At 44.4% G+C, this 19728-nt stretch overlaps 1 protein-coding gene across 6 annotated transcripts in view; it reads left to right on the top strand.

The window, feature by feature from the left end:
• LOC112248039 (collagen alpha-2(VIII) chain-like) overlaps positions 1–19728 on the top strand; it is a 131943-nt gene that overhangs the window by 103066 nt on the left and 9149 nt on the right. For all 6 annotated transcript variants that reach the window (XM_042295305.1, XM_042295302.1, XM_042295300.1 and 3 more), the window contains one exon: positions 1214–1412. In XM_042295305.1, the coding sequence (XP_042151239.1) occupies positions 1256–1412 (157 nt within the window). In that variant the 5' untranslated portion in view covers positions 1214–1255. The remainder of the gene's footprint in view (positions 1–1213; positions 1413–19728) is intronic.

Here is a 19728-nt window from a genome sequence, read left to right as displayed (position 1 = left end):
ACTAATCAGACCAACCCACTGGCAGTAGAGTTCAAATACTAATCACACCAACCTACTGGCAGTAGAATTATACTACTAATCAGACCACCCCACTGGCAGTAGAGTTAAAATACTAATCAGACCAACCCACTGGCAGTAGAGTTCTAATGCTACCTACCCAGACCGACCCACTGACAGTAGAGTTCTACTACTAATCAGACCAACCCACTGGCAGTAGAGTTCTAATGCGACCTACCTAGATCGACCCACTGGCAGTAGAGTTCTACTACTAATCAGACCAACGCACTGGCAGTAGAGTTCTAATACTAATCAGACCAACGCACTGGCAGTAGAGTTCTACTACTAATCAGACCAACCCACTGGCAGTAGAGTTCTACTACTAATCAGACCAACCCACTGGCAGTAGAGTTCTAATGCGACCTACCTAGATCGACCCACTGGCAGTAGAGTTCTACTACTAATCAGACCAACGCACTGGCAGTAGAGTTCTAATACTAATCAGACCAACGCACTGGCAGTAGAGTTCTACTACTGATCAGACCGACCTACTGGCAGTAGAGTTCTACTACTAATCAGACCAACCCACTGGCAGTAGAGTTCAACTACTAATCAGAACGACCCACTGGCAGTAGAGTTCTAATGCTACCTACCTAGACCGACCCACTGGCAGTAGAGTTCTACTACTAATCAGACCAACCCACTGGCAGTAGAGTTCTACTACTAATCAGCCCAACCCACTGGCAGTAGAGTTCTAATATTAATCAGACCGACCAACTGGCAGTAGAGTTCTAATACTAATCAGACCAACCCACTGGCAGTAGAGTTCTAATGCGACCTACCTAGACTGACCCACTGGCAGTAGAGTTCTAATGCGACCTACCTAGAACGACCCACTGGCAGTAGAGTTCTAATGCGACCTACCTAGAACGACCCACTGGCAGTAGAGTTCTAATGCGACCTACCTAGAACGACCCACTGGCATGGTTTCAGATAAGCAGAGATGTGAAAATTATCCCGCTTCATCTCTGTATCAAGTTTTTTTTGTCATTCAAGAGAATATGATTTTGTTTTCCAGAATCACCAAAACTCTCTCTCTCTCAATTCAATGTAAATTTAAGTTGCTTTATTGGCATGGGCAACATCTCTCTCTCCAATGACCATAATCATTCATTCATCTCTCCACTTCTCCTTTTTCTCATTCTCTCCATTCCAGTTGTTAGTGGCTGAGCCTGGAGCCTAGGAGCCTAGGAGCCTAATGACCATGCTGTTGGCTCCTGTCTGTGTGCTTCTGCTGCTGGGAGGCCGTGTCCTTGGGGGAGGCTACCCCCCCATGCCCCAGATGAAGTACATGCAGCCCATGATGAAGGGCCCCGTGGGACCCCCCTTCCGAGAGGGCAAGGGACAGTACCTCGGTGAGTATGTGTGTACTGTATGTGTGTTTGTAAGTGTGTGTGTAATGTATGTGTGTGTGTCTTTTTGGTTTTACTATCTAAACAAGGACAATTCGGATAATTGGGGACATTTCGCCGGTCCCCACAGGGAAAAAGGCTATTTTAGGCTTAGGGGTTAGGTTTAGGGTTAGGGTTAGGTTTAGGGGTTAGGGGAAATACATTTTGAGCGGGAATCAATTGTTTGGTCCCCATGAGGATAGTGAAACAAATGTGTGTGTGTGTGTGTGTGTGTATGTGTGTATGTGTGTGTGTGCATGTTTGTGTGTGAAGTACGTCACCCAGTGTTAAAGGTATGCAGAGTGAACAGATGCTAACATATGGAAATGTTTTAAGATGATCATACTATGGATCATTTAGCTAAATTTAGGACCCCTTTATGTAAAAGAAAAAGACAATCTAAAGAAATATGTGATCAAATATTGAATTTGGCCTTTATTACTATAGCCTGTTGATGAATAACACATTCATAAATTCCCCAAAAATGTATCTAAGAAATAAGGTTTTGAAGTGTCTGTCCTATATTTAGGAGATATATGACATTTATAAGAAAGCTCAGCAAATATATATATCCTTTTCTTTATATATATATATATATATATATATATATATACACACAGTACCAGTCAAGTTTGGACACACCTACTCATTCAATGGTTTTTCTTTATTTTTACTATTTTCTACATTGTGGAATAATAGTGTAGATATCACAACTATGAAATAACACATATGAAATCATGTAGTTTGCAAAAAAGTGTTAAACAAATCTAAATATATTTTATATTTGAGATTATTCAAAGTAGGCACCCTTTGCTTTCATGACAGCTTTGCACACTCTTGGACACTCATTTTGCACACTCATTCTCTCAATCAGCTTCATGAGGTAGTCACCTGGAACGCATTTCAATTAACAGGTGTGTCTTGTTAATTTGTGGAATTTCTTTCCTTCTTAATGCATTTGAGCCAACCAGTTCTCCTTTGCCTAGATAATCCATCCACCTGACAGATGTGGCATATCAAGAAGCTGATTAAACAGCATGATCATTAAACAGGTGCACCTTGTGCTGGGGACAATAAAAGGCCGCTGTGCAGTTTTGTCACACAACACAATGCTACAGATGTCCTAAGTTTTGAGGGGGCATGCAATTGGCATGCTGACTGAAGGAATGTCCATCAGAACTGTTGCCCGAGAATTACATGTTAATTTCTCTTCCATAAACTGCCTCCAATATAATTTTGGAGAATTTGGCAGTATGTTCAACCAGACCTCCACATTCGGCTTCTTCACCTGCAGAATCGTCTGAGACCAGCCACCTGGAAAGCAGATGAAAATGTGGGTTTGCACAATCAAAGAATTTCTGCACAAACTGTTAGAAACCGTCACACGGAAGCTAGTCCGCGTGCTCATAGTCCTCACTTAGGTCTTGACCTCACTGCAGTTTGGCGTCGTAACAACTTCAGTGGGCAAATGATCAGCTTCAATGGCCACTGGCATGCTGGAGAAGTTTGCTCTTCAAGGATGAAATCTGGTTTCAACTGTACCGAGCAGACGGCAGAAGGTGGCTTGTGGGCGAGCTATTTTCTGATGTCAACAAGCACAATTGCATTTTATTGATTGCAATTTGAATGCACAGAGATACCGTAACGAGATCCTGATCCTGACGAGATCCCGCTGCCATAGCCTCATGTTTCAGCATGATAATGCACAGCCCCATGTCGCAAGGATCTGTACACAATTCCTGGATGCTGAAAATGTCCCAGTTCTTCTATGGCCTGCATACTCACCAGAAATGTCACCCATTGAGCATGTTTGGGATGCTCTGTATCACCGTGCAGGACAGTGTGTTAACATTCCCACCAATATCCAGCAACTTCACACAACCAATCAAGAGGAGTGTGATGAGATTCCATAGGCCACAATCACAAGCCTTCTACTGCAGATGCGAAAGGCCGACATAGGCGGACATGATGGATTGAGACGCAGCCCAAGCTGATATCTCTATCTTAAACTGATGGGTTTTGATGGGATTCTTTTGTTGTGTTATTTAGATTGACATAGGGGAGAGTCAATAGACTCTTAAGGATTAACCTATAGCTTTAACCTTACATAGAAGCCTCTGCCTGTATACGCCACAGCCATGATTGAATGCATATGAATGCTAAGATGTGCCTCGCAGCTTCTGTGTTGAGTGGTTTTCGGAAGCTCAGGGTCAGAAAAATAGACTAAATGTATAGCAGAGAGATGAGACAATAAAAGAGATGAGAAGGGAAAGATGAGGAGCGTGGGAAAAGAGGAGGAGCATGGGAAAAGAAGAGGAGCATGGAAAAAGAGGAGGAACATGGGAAAAGAGGAGGAGCATGGGAAAAGAGGAGGAACATGGGAAAAGAAGAGGAGCATGGTAAAAGAGGAGGAAGCATGGGGAAAAAGCAGGAGCATGGTAAAAGAGGAGGAACATGGGAAAAGAGGAGGAGCATGGGAAAAGAGGAGCATAGAAAAAGAGGAGGAACATGGGAAAAGAGGAGGAACATGGGAAAAGAGGATGAGCATGGGAAAAGAGGAGGAGCATAGGAAAAGAAGAGGAACATGGGAAAAGAGGATGAGCATAGGAAAAGAGGAAGAGCATAGGAAAAGAGGAGGAGCATAGGAAAAGAAGAGGAGCATGGGAAAAGAGGATGAGCATGGGAAAAGTGGAGAGGAGGCACTAGAGGAGGGGATGGAGAGAAGAAAGTGGAAGGAGAGGAGAAGGAGAAGTAGGTCTGTGAATGGAAATTGGATGGTTAGAAATAGGGAAATGTTGATGATGACAGAGCCATAGAGAACTTTATGTTCCCTGACAGTGAAAGTGAGGGTGACAATGTCCCTCTCTTGTAGGAAAACAGAGAGATAAGTTAGATAAAAGAAAGAAGCCAATGCTCCCCATATCTTTCATTGTAGACAGAGAGGGTAAAAGTTCAGCACTTACAATGGTTAGCATGTGATTACAATGGTTAGCATGTGTAGGATGTAAACTGTACATGTAAGCAAAGCAATGATGGTTTTCCCTAATTTCTTACAAATTGTGAGTTAAGATAGTTATCTCACTCAGTACAACTCAATATACACTCCCAATATAGTTACCCTGCTTTGTTATAGCAGTCTTTACCAACATATTATAACCTTAGCTATTGATCCATCCCAATCCATTTTCTTGTATTTCAATCCCAAATGAGGTTGCCAGTAGCATTTCGCTGCCTCGCCCAGATGGCCAGTAGTACCTCATGATCTACAGTATATACAGTAAAATATCCAAACATTGTTTCAACAGTACAAAGTACAGGTAGGACCAAATAAAATCAGAAACAGACATTAAAGAGCGACTGCCCCTAAAAAAGCAACGTCTTGTTTTGAAAGCGACCAGAATGATTGATATGAGTCAAAAACAGATATTATAGTGCAAAAAACTGACTGCAAAGTGTAACTAGGATAATTTTGGCCATGAAGTCAGTTTCATCTTAAACTGAGATTTGCGAGATTATAGGACAAAATCATGTCACAGAATGATTAGTACTGTAACAGTTTTCCTTGGGTTTATTTATATCCTGCCCACATCTGGCAGAACTCAATCCACTGGACACAGACGTCAATTCAAAGTCTATTCCACGTTGGTTCAATGTAATTTCATTGAAATGACGTGGAAACAACGTTGATTCAACCAGTATGTGCCCAGTGGGAAGTAATCATCAATTCGGCGCACAGCTGCAAGTTCAGCCCCCCTTAAAAAAAACATCCCACAAAGAGAAGAAACAGTATAAAACATCCATATATCTATTTCTCCCTCAACTCCGTCCAGGTTGTGTATTTGATGTGGAGGTCATCCCAGATTGAGACAGGCCAGACACATATATTTGTGTTGTAATGCCTTTGCTTTATTTGTCCTTCGTGGGCAGTAAAAATGCTCCGAGACTGTGGCTCCTTGCTCTCTCTGGGTCTAGTAGGACTTGGCAGGTCTTCAATAGGTCTGATGGGGTTCTGATTGCCACTGTTTACTGAGCTCCTCTGGGCTCCGCTAGGCTCTGTGCTATGTTTGTGTGTGTGTTGGTGTGTGTGAGTGTGTGTGAAGGATCTGGTAGGCCTTGTTCCTCCCACCATCTGGTTGCTGTTACCAGTGATTTTCACGTAGACTAAGACAGTCAGGCACTGTGTTTGTGTATGTGTGTGTGAGAGGGAGATGGAGAAGAGGAGATGTTCCTGCATATGCCTCTCTCTTTCGCTCTCGCTCTCTCTGTTGTTATGTAATGCGTTAGTGAGAGTGCTGCGTTAGTGAGACACAGGCATCTGCGTCTCCAGCCAGGTCACACGTGATACAAGTCAGTATTCGACATCCATCCATGTCTGAGGTCGTCGGGAGATTATGTGGAAACCTGCCACTGGGGGCAACAGTGAGCATTGTTACCTTCAAGCCGGTTTTGGTATTGCTAAAGCATTGTGGACGAGGATGGCAGATGGCGTAAACACTTGCCTCTAATTACAAAAGTTGCAAGTTTGAAATCCAGCAAAGAAAGTTTTTTAGTGTGTTTTTAAAAAAGTCTATCCCAACCCTTAACCCTTACCATTCGGAGTTAATGCCTAACCTTAAGATTTCAGGAGTTAATGCCTAACGTTAACCTTAAACAATTTGGCGTTTGCAACAACTTCGAAATTTGAGAAACATGGATGAAGGTCTTATTCTGACATGAGACTGTGAGAGCTAGTAGTGCGTTTCACAATGTTTTCCTCCACAGAGGAGCTAAACAAACAGTAGCCTAACGACCAGTGGTTTCTCTGTCAGCTTCCCATAACCAAACTTGCCCCCAACCATGTACCATATTTCATGTCGAGTGCCTTTTGAACCGAGGGTCACTCAACATATCGTAGATCAGTTTTTTCTATGGGGGACAAGGGGCCCTAGCTACCTCAGAACAATTTCCTTTCATGACAGGCATGTTTTCAACATCTCACCATGAAATGTGGTTTGAGAAAAGCAAATCCCAGTTGTCAAAATCAAAGAAAATTCCTGAGGAGGATGTCCATTCCCATGTCCATGAACATAGGCTACCTGAAGTTTTGGCATGAGGTTGATCCTATGCCAGCATAAAGCAGGCCTGTACCCTGCTTTTAGAGTTTAATGAGGGCTTGGAATCAACAAGTGGTAGCCTTATCAGCTATGCTGAACCTTAACACACTTGTTGTTGTCTTTGGGAGCCTAGTTCAAATGGCATACAGCTACCTCCACCTAGTGGCCATGAGACTACATTTCATTTGCATAACCTTACGCACAATTGAAATAGGCATAACTGGGAAATCAAAACCCTTTAGTATTGCTCAATAGTTAATACCTGTATATAAGTTAATTTATGTAAAAAATGGCCAACAAACCATTTTGATGATGTTTAAAGGGGCAATCTGTGGATCAAACAACAAAGTGGTCACCTGGCATTGATTTGGTAAATAATGAGGCTGGAGAAATGTAAATTCATAAACAGGGCTATGGATGCAAGGAATGGCCATTCCTTAAATCCCAATTACAGTTTTAACCACGTTTTGAGGCGAACAGTGTTTGTTTAGCTACAATTACATTGTTTATCAACAAAGGAGTAAAACAAGCTTATATTTTGGGTTCTGATGGGGTATGACAGTTCAACTAAGCTCATGAGGCATTTATAAATTATATTTCTCAAGAATCAATGGGTATGTGACATCATCAGGTATTCATACCCCTTGACTTATTCCCCATTTTGTTGTGTTAAAGTCTGAATTCAAAACGTATTTAATGTATTTTTCTCCCATCTACACAGAATACCCCATAATGCCAAAGTAAAAACCGGTTATTTGAAATGTTTGCCATTTATATCTCATATCTCAGAAAAAAAACGATTTAATCCATTTTGATTTCCCGCTGTAACACAACAAAATGTGGAATAAGTCAAGGGGTATGAATACTTCTGAAGGCACTTTATATCAAGAGTTAAAAACTCCAACAAAGGATGTAGGAATCACAGATTGCCCCTTTAATAAATGTACATCAAAATTCAAATTTCTCTTCAACATTGATGAATGTGATTATTGTTGTTGTCAAATCCATGTGCCCAGTTATAAACTTCTGGTAGCCTACTTAATGTGTTTGCTAAACCCTCCCACCAAACCAAGTGTTGATCTAAGCTACTGTGGCTAAAAGTTTGTAGGAAAAACAACAACTGTCCAGCTGTTGAATAACCATCCACCCTCGAAATTAGTTGGCTGTGAACTCTGCCTTTTAATGATCAAAAATTATGTACAGTATCAGTCAAAGGTTTGGACACACCTACTCATTAATTTTTCTTTATTTTTACTATTTTCTCCATTGTAGAATAATAGTGAAGACATCAAAACTATGAAATAACACATATGGAATCAAGTAGTAACCAAAAAAAGTGTTAAACAAATCAGAATATATTTTAGATTAATCAAAGTAGCCAACCTTTGCCTTGATGACAGCTTTGCACACTCTTGGCATTCTCTCAACCAGCTTCATGAGGTAGTCACCTGGATTGCATTTCAATTAACAGGTGTGCCTTGTTAAAAGTTAATTTGTGGAATTTCTTTCCTTCTTAATGCATTTGAGCCAATCAGTTGTGTTGTGACAAGGTAGGGGTGGTATACAGAAGACAGCCCTATTTGGTATGAAAAGCAAGTCCATATTGTGGCAAGAACACCTCAAATAAGCAAAGAGAAATTACAGTCCATCATGACTTTAAGACATGAAGGTCAGTCGCAAAAACCATCAAGCCCTATGATGAAACTGGCTCTCATGAGGACCGCCACAGGAAAGGAAGACCCAGAATTACCTCTGCTGCAGAGGATAAGTTCATTAGAGTTAACTGCACTTCAGATTGCAGCCAAAATAAATGCTTCACAGAGCTCAGGGTACAGACACATCTCAACATCGACTGTTCAGAGGAGACTGCGTGTATCAGGCCTTCATGGTTGAATTGCTGCAAAGAAACCACTACTAAAAGGACACCAATGAGAAGAAGAGACTTGATTAGGTCAAGAAACACGAGCAATGGACATTAGACCTGTGGAAATCTGTCCTTTGGTCTGATGAGCCCAAATTTGAGCTTTTTGGTTCCAACCGCTGTGTCTTTGTGAGACACAGAGTAGGTGAACTGATGATATCCGCTTATGTGGTTCCCACCATGAAGCATGGAGGAGAAGGTGTGATGGTGTGGGGGTGCTTTGCTGGTGACACTGTCTGTGATTTATTTAGAATTCAAGGCACACTTAAAAAGCAAGGCTACCACAGCATTCTGCAGCGATATGCCATCCCATCTGGTTTGTGCTTAGAGGGACTATCATTTTTCAACAGGACAATGACACAAAACTTGCCTCCAGGCTGTGTAAGGGCTATTTGACCAATGAGAGTGATGGAGTGGTGCATCAGATGACCTGGCTTCCACAATCATCCGACTTCAACCCAATTGAGATAGTTTGGGATAAGTTGCACCTCAGAGTGAAGGAAAAGCAGCCAACAAGTGCCCAGCATATGTTGGAACTCTTTTAAGATTGTTAGAAAAGCATTCCACATGAAACAGGTTGAGAGAATGCCAAGACTGTGCAAAGCTGTCATCAAGGCAAATGTTGGGTACTTTAAAGAATCTGAAATGTAAAATATATTTTTATAAGTTTCACACTTCTTTGGTTACTACGTGATATTTGTTTGTTATTTGTTTGATATTTGTTAAGAAGTTTTGATGTCTTCACTATTATTGTACATTGTAGAAAATGTTCAATTTAAAGAAAAACCCTTGAATGAGAAGGTGTGTCCAAACTTTTGACAGGTACTGTATGATCGGGACATTCAATTTGATATATATCAATATATATGATATATATAATATATCAATATATCAATCCATTGCATTATATGAGCTATTCTACTTTCTGGATTGTTATTGATGACCCTGATGACCCTGTGCCTTGGCCTTGCTCGACCCCAGTGACCTGTTTTGTCCAGGGCTCAGAACATAGTATGCCTGTAGGTCACACACTACTCTGACCCACTCTACACACTGAGAGAACACACTACTCTGACCCACTCTACACACTGAGGCTACACACTACTATTACACACTCTACACTGAGGATACACACTACTCTGACCCACTCTACACTGAGGCTACACACTACTCTGACCCACTACACTGAGGCTACACACTACTCTGACCCACTCTACACACTGAGGCTACACACTACTCTGACCCACTCGACACTGAGGCTACACACTATTCTGACCCACTCGACACCGAGGCTACACACTATCTGACCCACTCTACATTGAGGCTACAAACTGCTCTGACCCACTCTACACTGAGGCTACACACTACTCTGACCCACTCTACACTGAGGTTACACACTACTCTGACCCACTAAACTGAGGCTACACACTACTCTGACCCACTCTACACTGAGGCTACACACTACTCTGACCCACTCAACACACTGCGGATACACACTACTCTGACCCCACTATACACTGAGGCTACACACTACTCTGACACACTTTACACTGAGGCTACACACTATTCTGACCTACTTTACACTGAGACTACACACTACTCTGACTCACTCTACACTGAGGCTACACACTACTCTGACCCACTACACTGAGGCTACACACTACTGTGACCCACTAAACTGAGGCTACACACTACTCTGACCCACTCTACACACTGAGAGAACTCACTACTCATTCCACTACACTGAGGCTACACACTACTCTGACCCACTCCACACTGAGGCTACACACTACTCTGACCCACTACACTGAGGCTACACACTACTCTGACCCACTCCACACACTGAGGCTACACACTACTCTGACCCACTCTACACTGAGGATACACACTACTCTGGCCCACTCCACACACTGAGGCTACACACTACTCTGACCCACTCTACACTCAGGCTACACACTACTCTGACCCACTCTACACTGAGGCTACACACTACTCTGACCCACTCTACACACTGAGGCTACACACTACTATGACCCACTATACACAATGAGCCTAAACACTACTCTGACCCACTCCACAGACTGAGGATACACACTACTCTGACCCACTCTACACTGAGGCTACACACTACTCTGACCCACTCTACACACTGAGGCTACACACTACTCTGACCCACTCTACACAATGAGCCTAAACACTACTCTGACCCATCTACACTGAGGCTACACACTACTCTGACCCACTCCACAGACTGAGGATACACACTACTCTGACCCACTCTATACTGAGGCTACACACTACTCTGACCCACTACACTGAGGCTACACACTACTCTGACCCACTCCACCCACTGAGGCTACACAATACTCTGACCCACTCTACACTGAGGCTACACACTACTCTGACCCACTCTACACTGAGGATACACACTACTCTGACCCACTCTACACACTGAGGCTACACACTACTCTGACCCACTCCACAGACTGAGGATACACACTACTCTGACCCACTCCACACACTGAGGCTACACACTACTCTGACCCACTCTACACACTGAGGCTACACACTACTCTGGCCACTCTACACTGAGGCTACACACTACTCTGACCCACTCTACACTGAGGCTACGCACTATTCTGACCCACTCTACACTGAGGCTACACACTACTCTGACCCACTCCACACACTGGGGCTACAAACTACTCTGACCCACTCTACACTGAGGCTACACACTACTCTGACCCACTCTACACTGAGGCTACACACTACTCTGACCCACTACACTGAGGCTACATGCTACTCTGACCCACTACACTGAGGCTACACACTACTCTGACCAACTCTTCTCTGATCCACTCCACACACTGAGGCTACACACTACTTTGACCCACTCTACACTGTGGCTACACACTAACAACCCAGTCATGGTTAACCCAGTCATGGTTGACCCAGTTGTAGTTAACTCAGTCATAGCAGTCATATCAAATCAAATCAAATCAAATGTATTGATATAGCCCTCCGTACATCAGCTGATATCTCAAAGTGCTGTACAGAAACCCAGCCTAAAACCCCAAACAGCAAGCAATGCAGGTGTAGAAGCACGGTGGCTAGGGTAAACTCCCTTGAAAGGCCAAAACCTAGGAAGAAACCTAGAGAGGAACCAGGCTATGTGGGGTGGCCAGTCCTCTTCTGGCTGTGCCGGGTGGAGATTATAACAGAACATGGCCAAGATGTTCAAATGTTCATAAATGACCAGCATGGTCGTATAATAATAAGGCAGAACAGTTGAAACTGTAGCAGCAGCACGGTCAGGTGGACTGGGGACAGCAAGGAGTCATCATGTCAGGTAGTCCTGGGGCATGGTCCTAGGGCTCAGGTCCTCCAAGAGAGAGAAAGAAAGAGAGAAGGAGAGAATTAGAGAACGCACACTTAGATTCACACAGGACACCGAATAGGACAGGAGAAGTACTCCAGATATAACAAACTGACCCTAGCCCCCGACACATAAACTACTGCAGCATAAATACTGGAGGCTGAGACAGGAGGGGTCAGGAGACACTGTGGCCCCATCCGAGGACACCCCCGGACAGGGCCAAACAGGAAGGATATAACCCCACCCACTTTGCCAAAGCACAGCCCCCACACCACTAGAGGGATATCTTCAACCACCAACTTACCATCCTGAGACAAGGGTGAGTATAGCCCACAAAGATCTCCGCCATGGCACAACCCAAGGGGGGGCGCCAACCCAGACAGGATGACCACATCAGTGAATCAACCCACTCAGGTGACGCACCCCTTCCAGGGACGGCATGAGAGAGCCCCAGTAAGCCAATGACTCAGCCCCTGTAATAGGGATAGAGGCAGAGAATCCCAGTGGAAAGAGGGGAACCGGCCAGGCAGAGACAGCAAGGGCGGTTCGTTGCTCCAGAGCCTTTCCGTTCACCTTCCCACTCCTGGGCCAGACTACACTCAATCATATGACCCACTGAAGAGATGAGTCTTCAGTAAAGACTTAAAGGTTGAGACCGAGTTTGCGTCTCTGACATGGGTATGCAGACCGTTCCATAAAAATGGAGCTCTATAAGAGAAAGCCCTGCCTCCAGCTGTTTGCTTAGAAATTCTAGGGACAATTAGGAGGCCTGCATCTTGTGACCATAGCGTACGTGTAGGTATGTACGGCAGGGCCAAATCAGAGAGATAGGTAGGAGCAAGCCCATGTAATGCTTTGTAGGTTAGCAGTAAAACCTTGAAATCAGCCCTTGCTTTGACAGGAAGCCAGTGTAGAGAGGCTAGCACTGGAGTAATATGATCAAATTTTTTGGTTCTAGTCAGGATTCTAGCAGCCGTATTTAGCACCAACTGAAGTTTATTTAGTGCTTTATCTGGGTAGCCGGAAAGTAGAGCATTGCAGTAGTCTAACCTAGAAGTGACAAAAGCATGGATTAATTTTTCTGCATCATTTTTGGACAGAAAGTTTCTGATTTTTGCAATGTTACGTAGATGGAAAAAAGCTGTCCTTGAAATGGTCTTCATATGTTCTTCAAAAAAGAGATCAGGGTCCAGAGTAACGCCGAGGTCCTTCACAGTTTTATTTGAGACGACTGTACAACCATTAAGATTAATTGTCAGATTCAACAGAAGATCTCTTTGTTTCTTGGGACCAAGAACAAGCATCTCTGTTTTGTCCGAGTTTAAAAGTAGAACGTTTGCAGCCATCCACTTCCTTATGTCTGAAACACATGCTTCTAGCAAGGGCAATTTTGGGGCTTCACCATGTTTCATTGAAATGTACAGCTGTGTGTCATCCGCATAGCAGTGAAAGTTAACATTATGTTTTCGAATAACATCCCCAAGAGGTAAAATATATAGTGAAAACAATAGCGGTCCTAAAACAGAACCTTGAGGAACACCGAAATTTACAGTTGATTTGTCAGAGGACATTCACAGAGACAAACTGATATCTTTCCGACAGATAAGATCTAAACCAGGCCAGAACTTGTCCGTGTAGACCAATTTGGGTTTCCAATCTCTCCAAAAGAATGTGGTGATCGATGGTATCAAAAGCAGCACTAAGGTCTAGGAGCACGAGAACAGATGCAGAGCCTCGGTCCGATGCCATTAAAATGTCATTTACCACCTTCACAAGTGCCGTCTCAGTGCTATGATGGGGTCTAAAACCAGACTGAAGCATTTCGTATACATTGTTTGTCTTCAGGAAGGCAGTAAGTTGCTGCGCAACAGCCTTTTCTAAAAATTTTGAGAGGAATGGAAGATTCGATATAGGCCGATAGTTTTTTATATTTTCTGGGTCAAGGTTTGGCTTTTTCAAGAGAGGCTTTATTAAATCAAATCAAATCAAATTTTATTTGTCACATACACATGGTTAGCAGATGTTAATGCGAGTGTAGCGAAATGCTTGTGCTTCTAGTTCCGACAATGCAGTAATAACGAACAAGTAATCTAACTAACAATTCCAAAAAACTACTGTCTTATACACAGTGTAAGGGGATAAAGAATATGTACATAAGGATATATGAATGAGTGATGGTACAGAGCAGCATAGGCAAGATACAGTAGATGATAGAGTACAGTATATATATATGAGATGAGTATGTAAACCAAGTGGCATAGTTAAAGTGGCTAGTGATACATGTATTACATAAGGATGCAGTCGATGATATAGAGTACAGTATATACGTATGCATATGAGATGAATAATGTAGGGTAAGTAACATTATATAAGGTAGCATTGTTTAAAGTGGCTAGTGATATATTTACATCATTTCCCATCAATTCCCATTATTAAAGCGGCTGGAGTTGAGTCAGTGTCATTGACAGTGTGTTGGCAGCAGCCACTCAATGTTAGTGGGGGCTGTTTAACAGTCTGATGGCCTTGAGATAGAAGCTGTTTTTCAGTCTCTCGGTCCCAGCTTTGATGCACCTGTACTGACCTCGCCTTCTGGATGACAGCGGGGTGAACAGGCAGTGGCTCGGGTGGTTGATGTCCTTGATGATCTTTATGGCCTTCCTGTAGCATCGGGTGGTGTAGGTGTCCTGGAGGGCAGGTAGTTTGCCCCCGGTGATGCGTTGTGCAGACCTCACTACCCTCTGGAGAGCCTTACGGTTGAGGGCGGTGCAGTTGCCATACCAGGCGGTGATACAGCCCGCCAGGATGCTCTCGATTGTGCATCTGTAGAAGTTTGTGAGTGCTTTTGGTGACAAGCCGAATTTCTTCAGCCTCCTGAGGTTGAAGAGGCGCTGCTGCGCCTTCTTCACGATGCTGTCTGTGTGAGTGGACCAATTCAGTTTGTCTGTGATGTGTATGCCGAGGAACTTAAAACTTGCTACCCTCTCCACTACTGTTCCATCGATGTGGATGGGGGTGTTCCCTCTGCTGTTTCCTGAAGTCCACAATCATCTCCTTAGTTTTGTTGACGTTGAGTGTGAGGTTATTTTCCTGACACCACACTCCGAGGGCCCTCACCTCCTCCCTGTAGGCCGTCTCGTCGTTGTTGGTAATCAAGCCTACCACTGTTGTGTCGTCCGCAAACTTGATGATTGAGTTGGAGGCGTGCGTGGCCACGCAGTCGTGGGTGAACAGGGAGTACAGGAGAGGGCTCAGAACGCACCCTTGTGGGGCCCCAGTGTTGAGGATCAGCGGGGAGGAGATGTTGTTGCCTACCCTCACCACCTGGGGGCGGCCCGTCAGGAAGTCCAGTACCCAGTTGCACAGGGCGGGGTCGAGACCCAGGGTCTCGAGCTTGATGACGAGCTTGGAGGGTACTATGGTGTTGAATGCTGAGCTGTAGTCGATGAACAGCATTCTCACATAGGTATTCCTCTTGTCCAGATGGGTTAGGGCAGTGTGCAGTGTGGTTGAGATTGCATCGTCTGTGGACCTATTTGGGCGGTAAGCAAATTGGAGTGGGTCTAGGGTGTCAGGTAGGGTGGAGGTGATATGGTCCTTGACTAGTCTCTCAAAGCACTTCATGATGACGGATGTGAGTGCTACGGGGCGGTAGTCGTTTAGCTCAGTTACCTTAGCTTTCTTGGGAACAGGAACAATGGTGGCCCTCTTGAAGCATGTGGGAACAGCAGACTGGTATAGGGATTGATTGAATATGTCCGTAAACACACCGGCCAGCTGGTCTGCGCATGCTCTGAGGGCGCGGCTGGGGATGCCGTCTGGGCCTGCAGCCTTGCGAGGGTTAACACGTTTAAATGTCTTACTCACCTCGGCTGCAGTGAAGGAGAGACCGCATGTTTTCGTTGCAGGCCAATAAATTTTATCAGCATATCGATTGCGCAACCAGGGGTGGAAAGACCCTGGATCATTGTTACTCTAACTTCCGCGACGCATATAAGGCCCTGCCCCGCCCCCCTTTCGGAAAAGTTGACCACGACTCCATTTTGTTGATCCCTGCCTACAGACAGAAACTAAAACAAGAGGCTCCTACGCTGAGGTCTGTCCAACGCTGGTCCGACCAAGCTGACTCCACACTCCAAGACTGCTTCCATCACGTGGACTGGGAGATGTTTCGTATTGCGTCAGACAACAACATTGACGAATACGCTGATTCGGTGTGCGAGTTCATTAGAACGTGCGTTGAAGATGTCGTTCCCATAGCAACGATTAAAACATTCCCTAACCAGAAACCGTGGATTGATGGCAGCATTCGTGTGAAACTGAACCACTGCTTTTAATCAGGGCAAGGTGTCTGGTAACATGACTGAATACAAACAGTGCAGCTATTCCCTCCGCAAGGCTATCAAACAAGCTAAGCGCCAGTACAGAGACAAGGTAGAATCTCAATTCAACGGCTCAGACACAAGAGGCATGTGGCAGGGTCTACAGTCAATCACAGACTACAGGAAGAAATCCAGCCCAGTCACGGACCAGGATGTCTTGCTCCCAGGCAGACTAAATAACTTTTTTGCCCGCTTTGAGGACAATACAGTGGCTTTATTACTGCCACTTTTAGTGAGTTTGGTACACATCCGGTGGTTAGAGAGCCGTTTATTATGTTCAACATAGGAGGTCCAAGCACAGGAAGCAGCTCTTTCAGTAGTTTAGTTGGAATAGGGTCCAGTATGCAGCTTGAAGGTTTAGAGGCCATGATTATTTTCATCATTGTGTCAAGAGATATAGTACTAAAACACTTGAGCGTCTCTCTTGATCCTAGGTCCTGGGAGGGTTGTGCAGAGTCAGGACAACTGAGCTTTGAAGGAATACGCTGATTTAAAGAAGAGTCCGTAATTTGCTTTCTAATAAGCATAATATTTTCCTCAAAGAAGTTCATGAATTTATCACTGCTAAAGTGAAAGTCATCCTCTCTTGGGGAATGCTGCTTTTTAGTTAGCTTTGCAACAGTATCAAAAAGGAATTTCGGATTGTTCTTATTTTCCTCAATTAAGTTAGAAAAATAGGATGATCGAGCAGCAGTAAGGGCTCTTCGGTACTGCACGGTACTGTCTTTCCAAGCTAGTCGGAAGACTTCCAGTTTGGTGTGGCGCCATTTCCGTTCCAATTTTCTGGAAGCTTGCTTCAGAGCTCGGGTATTTTCTGTGTACCAGGGAGCTAGTTTCTTATGAGAAATGTTTTTAGTTTTTAGGGGTGCAACTGCATCTAGGGTATTGCACAAGGTTAAATTGAGTTCCTCAGTTAGGTGGTTAACTGATTTTTGTCCTCTGGCGTCCTTGGGTAGACAGAGGGAATCTGGAAGGACATCAAGGAATCTTTGTGTTGTCTGTGAATTTAGATGTTCCTTGGTTGGGGTCTGAGCAGATTATTTGTTGCAATTGCAAACGTAATAAAATGGTGGTCCGATAGTCCAGGATTATGAGGAAAAACATTAAGATCCACAACATTTATTCCATGGGACAAAACTAGGTCCAGCGTATGACTGTGACAGTGAGTGGGTCCAGAGACATGTTGGACAAAACCCACTGAGTCGATGATGGCTCCGAAAGCCTTTGGGAGTGGGTCTGTGGACTTTTCCATGTGAATATTAAATTCACCAAAGATTAGAATATTATCTGCTATGACTACAAGGTCCGATAGGAATTCAGGGAACTCAGTGAGGAACGCTGTATATGGCACAGGAGGCCTGTAAACAGTAGCTATAAAAAGTGATTGAGTAGGCTGCATAGATTTCATGACTAGAAGCTCAAAAGACGAAAACGTCATTTTTTTTTTTGTAAATTGAAATTTGCTATCGTAAATGTTAGCACCACCACCGCCTTTGCGGGATGCACGGGGGATATGGTCACTAGTGTAGCCAGGAGGTGAGGCCTCATTTAACACAGTAAATTCATCAGGCTTAAGCCATGTTTCAGTCAGGCCAATCATATCAAGATTATGATCAGTGATTAGTTCATTGACTATAATTGCCTTTGAAGTAAGGGATCTAACATTAAGTAGCCCTATTTTGAGATGTGAGGTATCATGATCTCTTTCAATAATGACAGGAATGGAGGTGGTCTTTATCCTAGTGAGATTGCTAAGGCGAACACCACCATGTTTAGTTTTGCCCAACCTAGGTCGAGGCACAGACACGGTCTCAATGGTGATAGCTGAGCTGACTACACTGACTGTGCTAGTGGCAGACTCCACTATGCTGGCAGGCTGGCTAACAGCCTGCTGCCTGGCCTGCACCCTATTTCATTGTGGAGCTAGAGGAGTTAGAGCCCTGTCTATGTTGGTAGATAAGATGAGAGCACCCTTCCAGCTAGGATGGAGTCCGTCACTCCTCAGCAGGTCGGGCTTGGTCCTGTTTGTGGGTGAGTCCCAGAAAGAGGGCCAATTATCTACAAATTCTATCTTTTGGGAGGGGCAGAAAACAGTTTTCAACCAGCGATTGAGTTGTGAGACTCTGCTGTAGAGCTCATCACTCCCCCTAACTGGGAGGGGGCCAGAGACAATTACTCGATGCCGACACATCTTTCTAGCTGATTTACACGCAGAAGCTATGTTGCGCTTGGTGATCTCTGACTGTTTCATCCTAACATCGTTGGTGCCGACGTGGATAACAATATCTCTAGTTAACCAAGTCATAGTTGACCCAGTTATTGTTAAACCAGTCATAGCAGTCATAGTTAACCCAGTCATAGTTGACCGGATCATTGTTAACCCAGTCATAGCAGTCATAGTTAACACAGTCATAGTTGAACTAGTTATGATTAACCCGGTCATCGTTGACCCTGTCATAGTCGACCCGGTCATAGTCAACCCGGTCATAGTCAACCCAGTCATAGTTGACCCAGTCATCATTAACCCAGTCATAGTTGACTCAGTCATAATTGACCCAGTCATAGTTAACCCAGTCATAACAGGCTACATCAGACAACTAAACACAAACTCTTCCCTGTCAGAAGTTGACCTCTGGCCAATGTCCTAAATGGACGCACACACTGTATATGAAGCAGACCACCATAGTCCCTGTGCCCAAGAACACAAAGGCAACCTGCCTAAATGACTACAGACCCGTAGCACCCACGTCCGTAGCCATGAAGTGCTTTGAAAGGCCCCCATTATTCCTAGAAACCCTAGACCCTCTCCAATTTGCATACCGCCCAAACAGATCCACAGATGATGCAATCTCTATTGCACTCCACACTGCCCTTTCCCACCTGGACAAAAGGGACACTTATGTGAGAATGCTATTCATTGACTACAGCTCAGCGTTCAACACCATAGTACCCTCAAAGCTCAATCACTAAGCTAAGGATCCTGGGACTAAACACCTCCCTCTGCAACTGGATCCTGGACTTCCAGACGGGCCGCCCCCAGGTGGTGAGGGTAGGTAGCAACAAATCTGCCATGCTGATCCTCAACACTGGCGCTCCACAGGGGTGCGTGCTCAGTCCCCTCCTGTACTCCCTGTTCATCCACGACTGCATGGCAAGGCACGACTCCAACACCATCATTAAGTTTGCAGACAACACAACAGTGGTAGGCCTGATCACCGACAACGATGAGACAGCCTATAGGGAGGAGGTCGGAGACCTGGCCGGGTGGTGCCAGAATAACAACCTATCCCTAAACGTAACCAAGACTAAGGAGATGATTGTGGACTACAGAAAAAGGAAGACCGAGCACGCCCCCATTCTTATCAATGGAGCTGTAGTGGAGCAGGTTGAGAGCTTCAAGTTCCTTGGTGTCCAAATCAACAACAAACTAGAATGGTGAAACACACCAAGACAGTGTGTTTCAAGACAGTGCGACAAAGCCTATTCCCCCTCAGGAAACTAAAATGATTTG

The sequence above is a fragment of the Oncorhynchus tshawytscha genome, linkage group LG13, assembly GCF_018296145.1.
Source record: "Oncorhynchus tshawytscha isolate Ot180627B linkage group LG13, Otsh_v2.0, whole genome shotgun sequence".
Classification (NCBI taxonomy): domain Eukaryota; kingdom Metazoa; phylum Chordata; class Actinopteri; order Salmoniformes; family Salmonidae; genus Oncorhynchus; species Oncorhynchus tshawytscha.
Note: the sequence above shows the minus strand (reverse complement) of the source record. Positions and strands in the feature narration are given on the sequence as shown.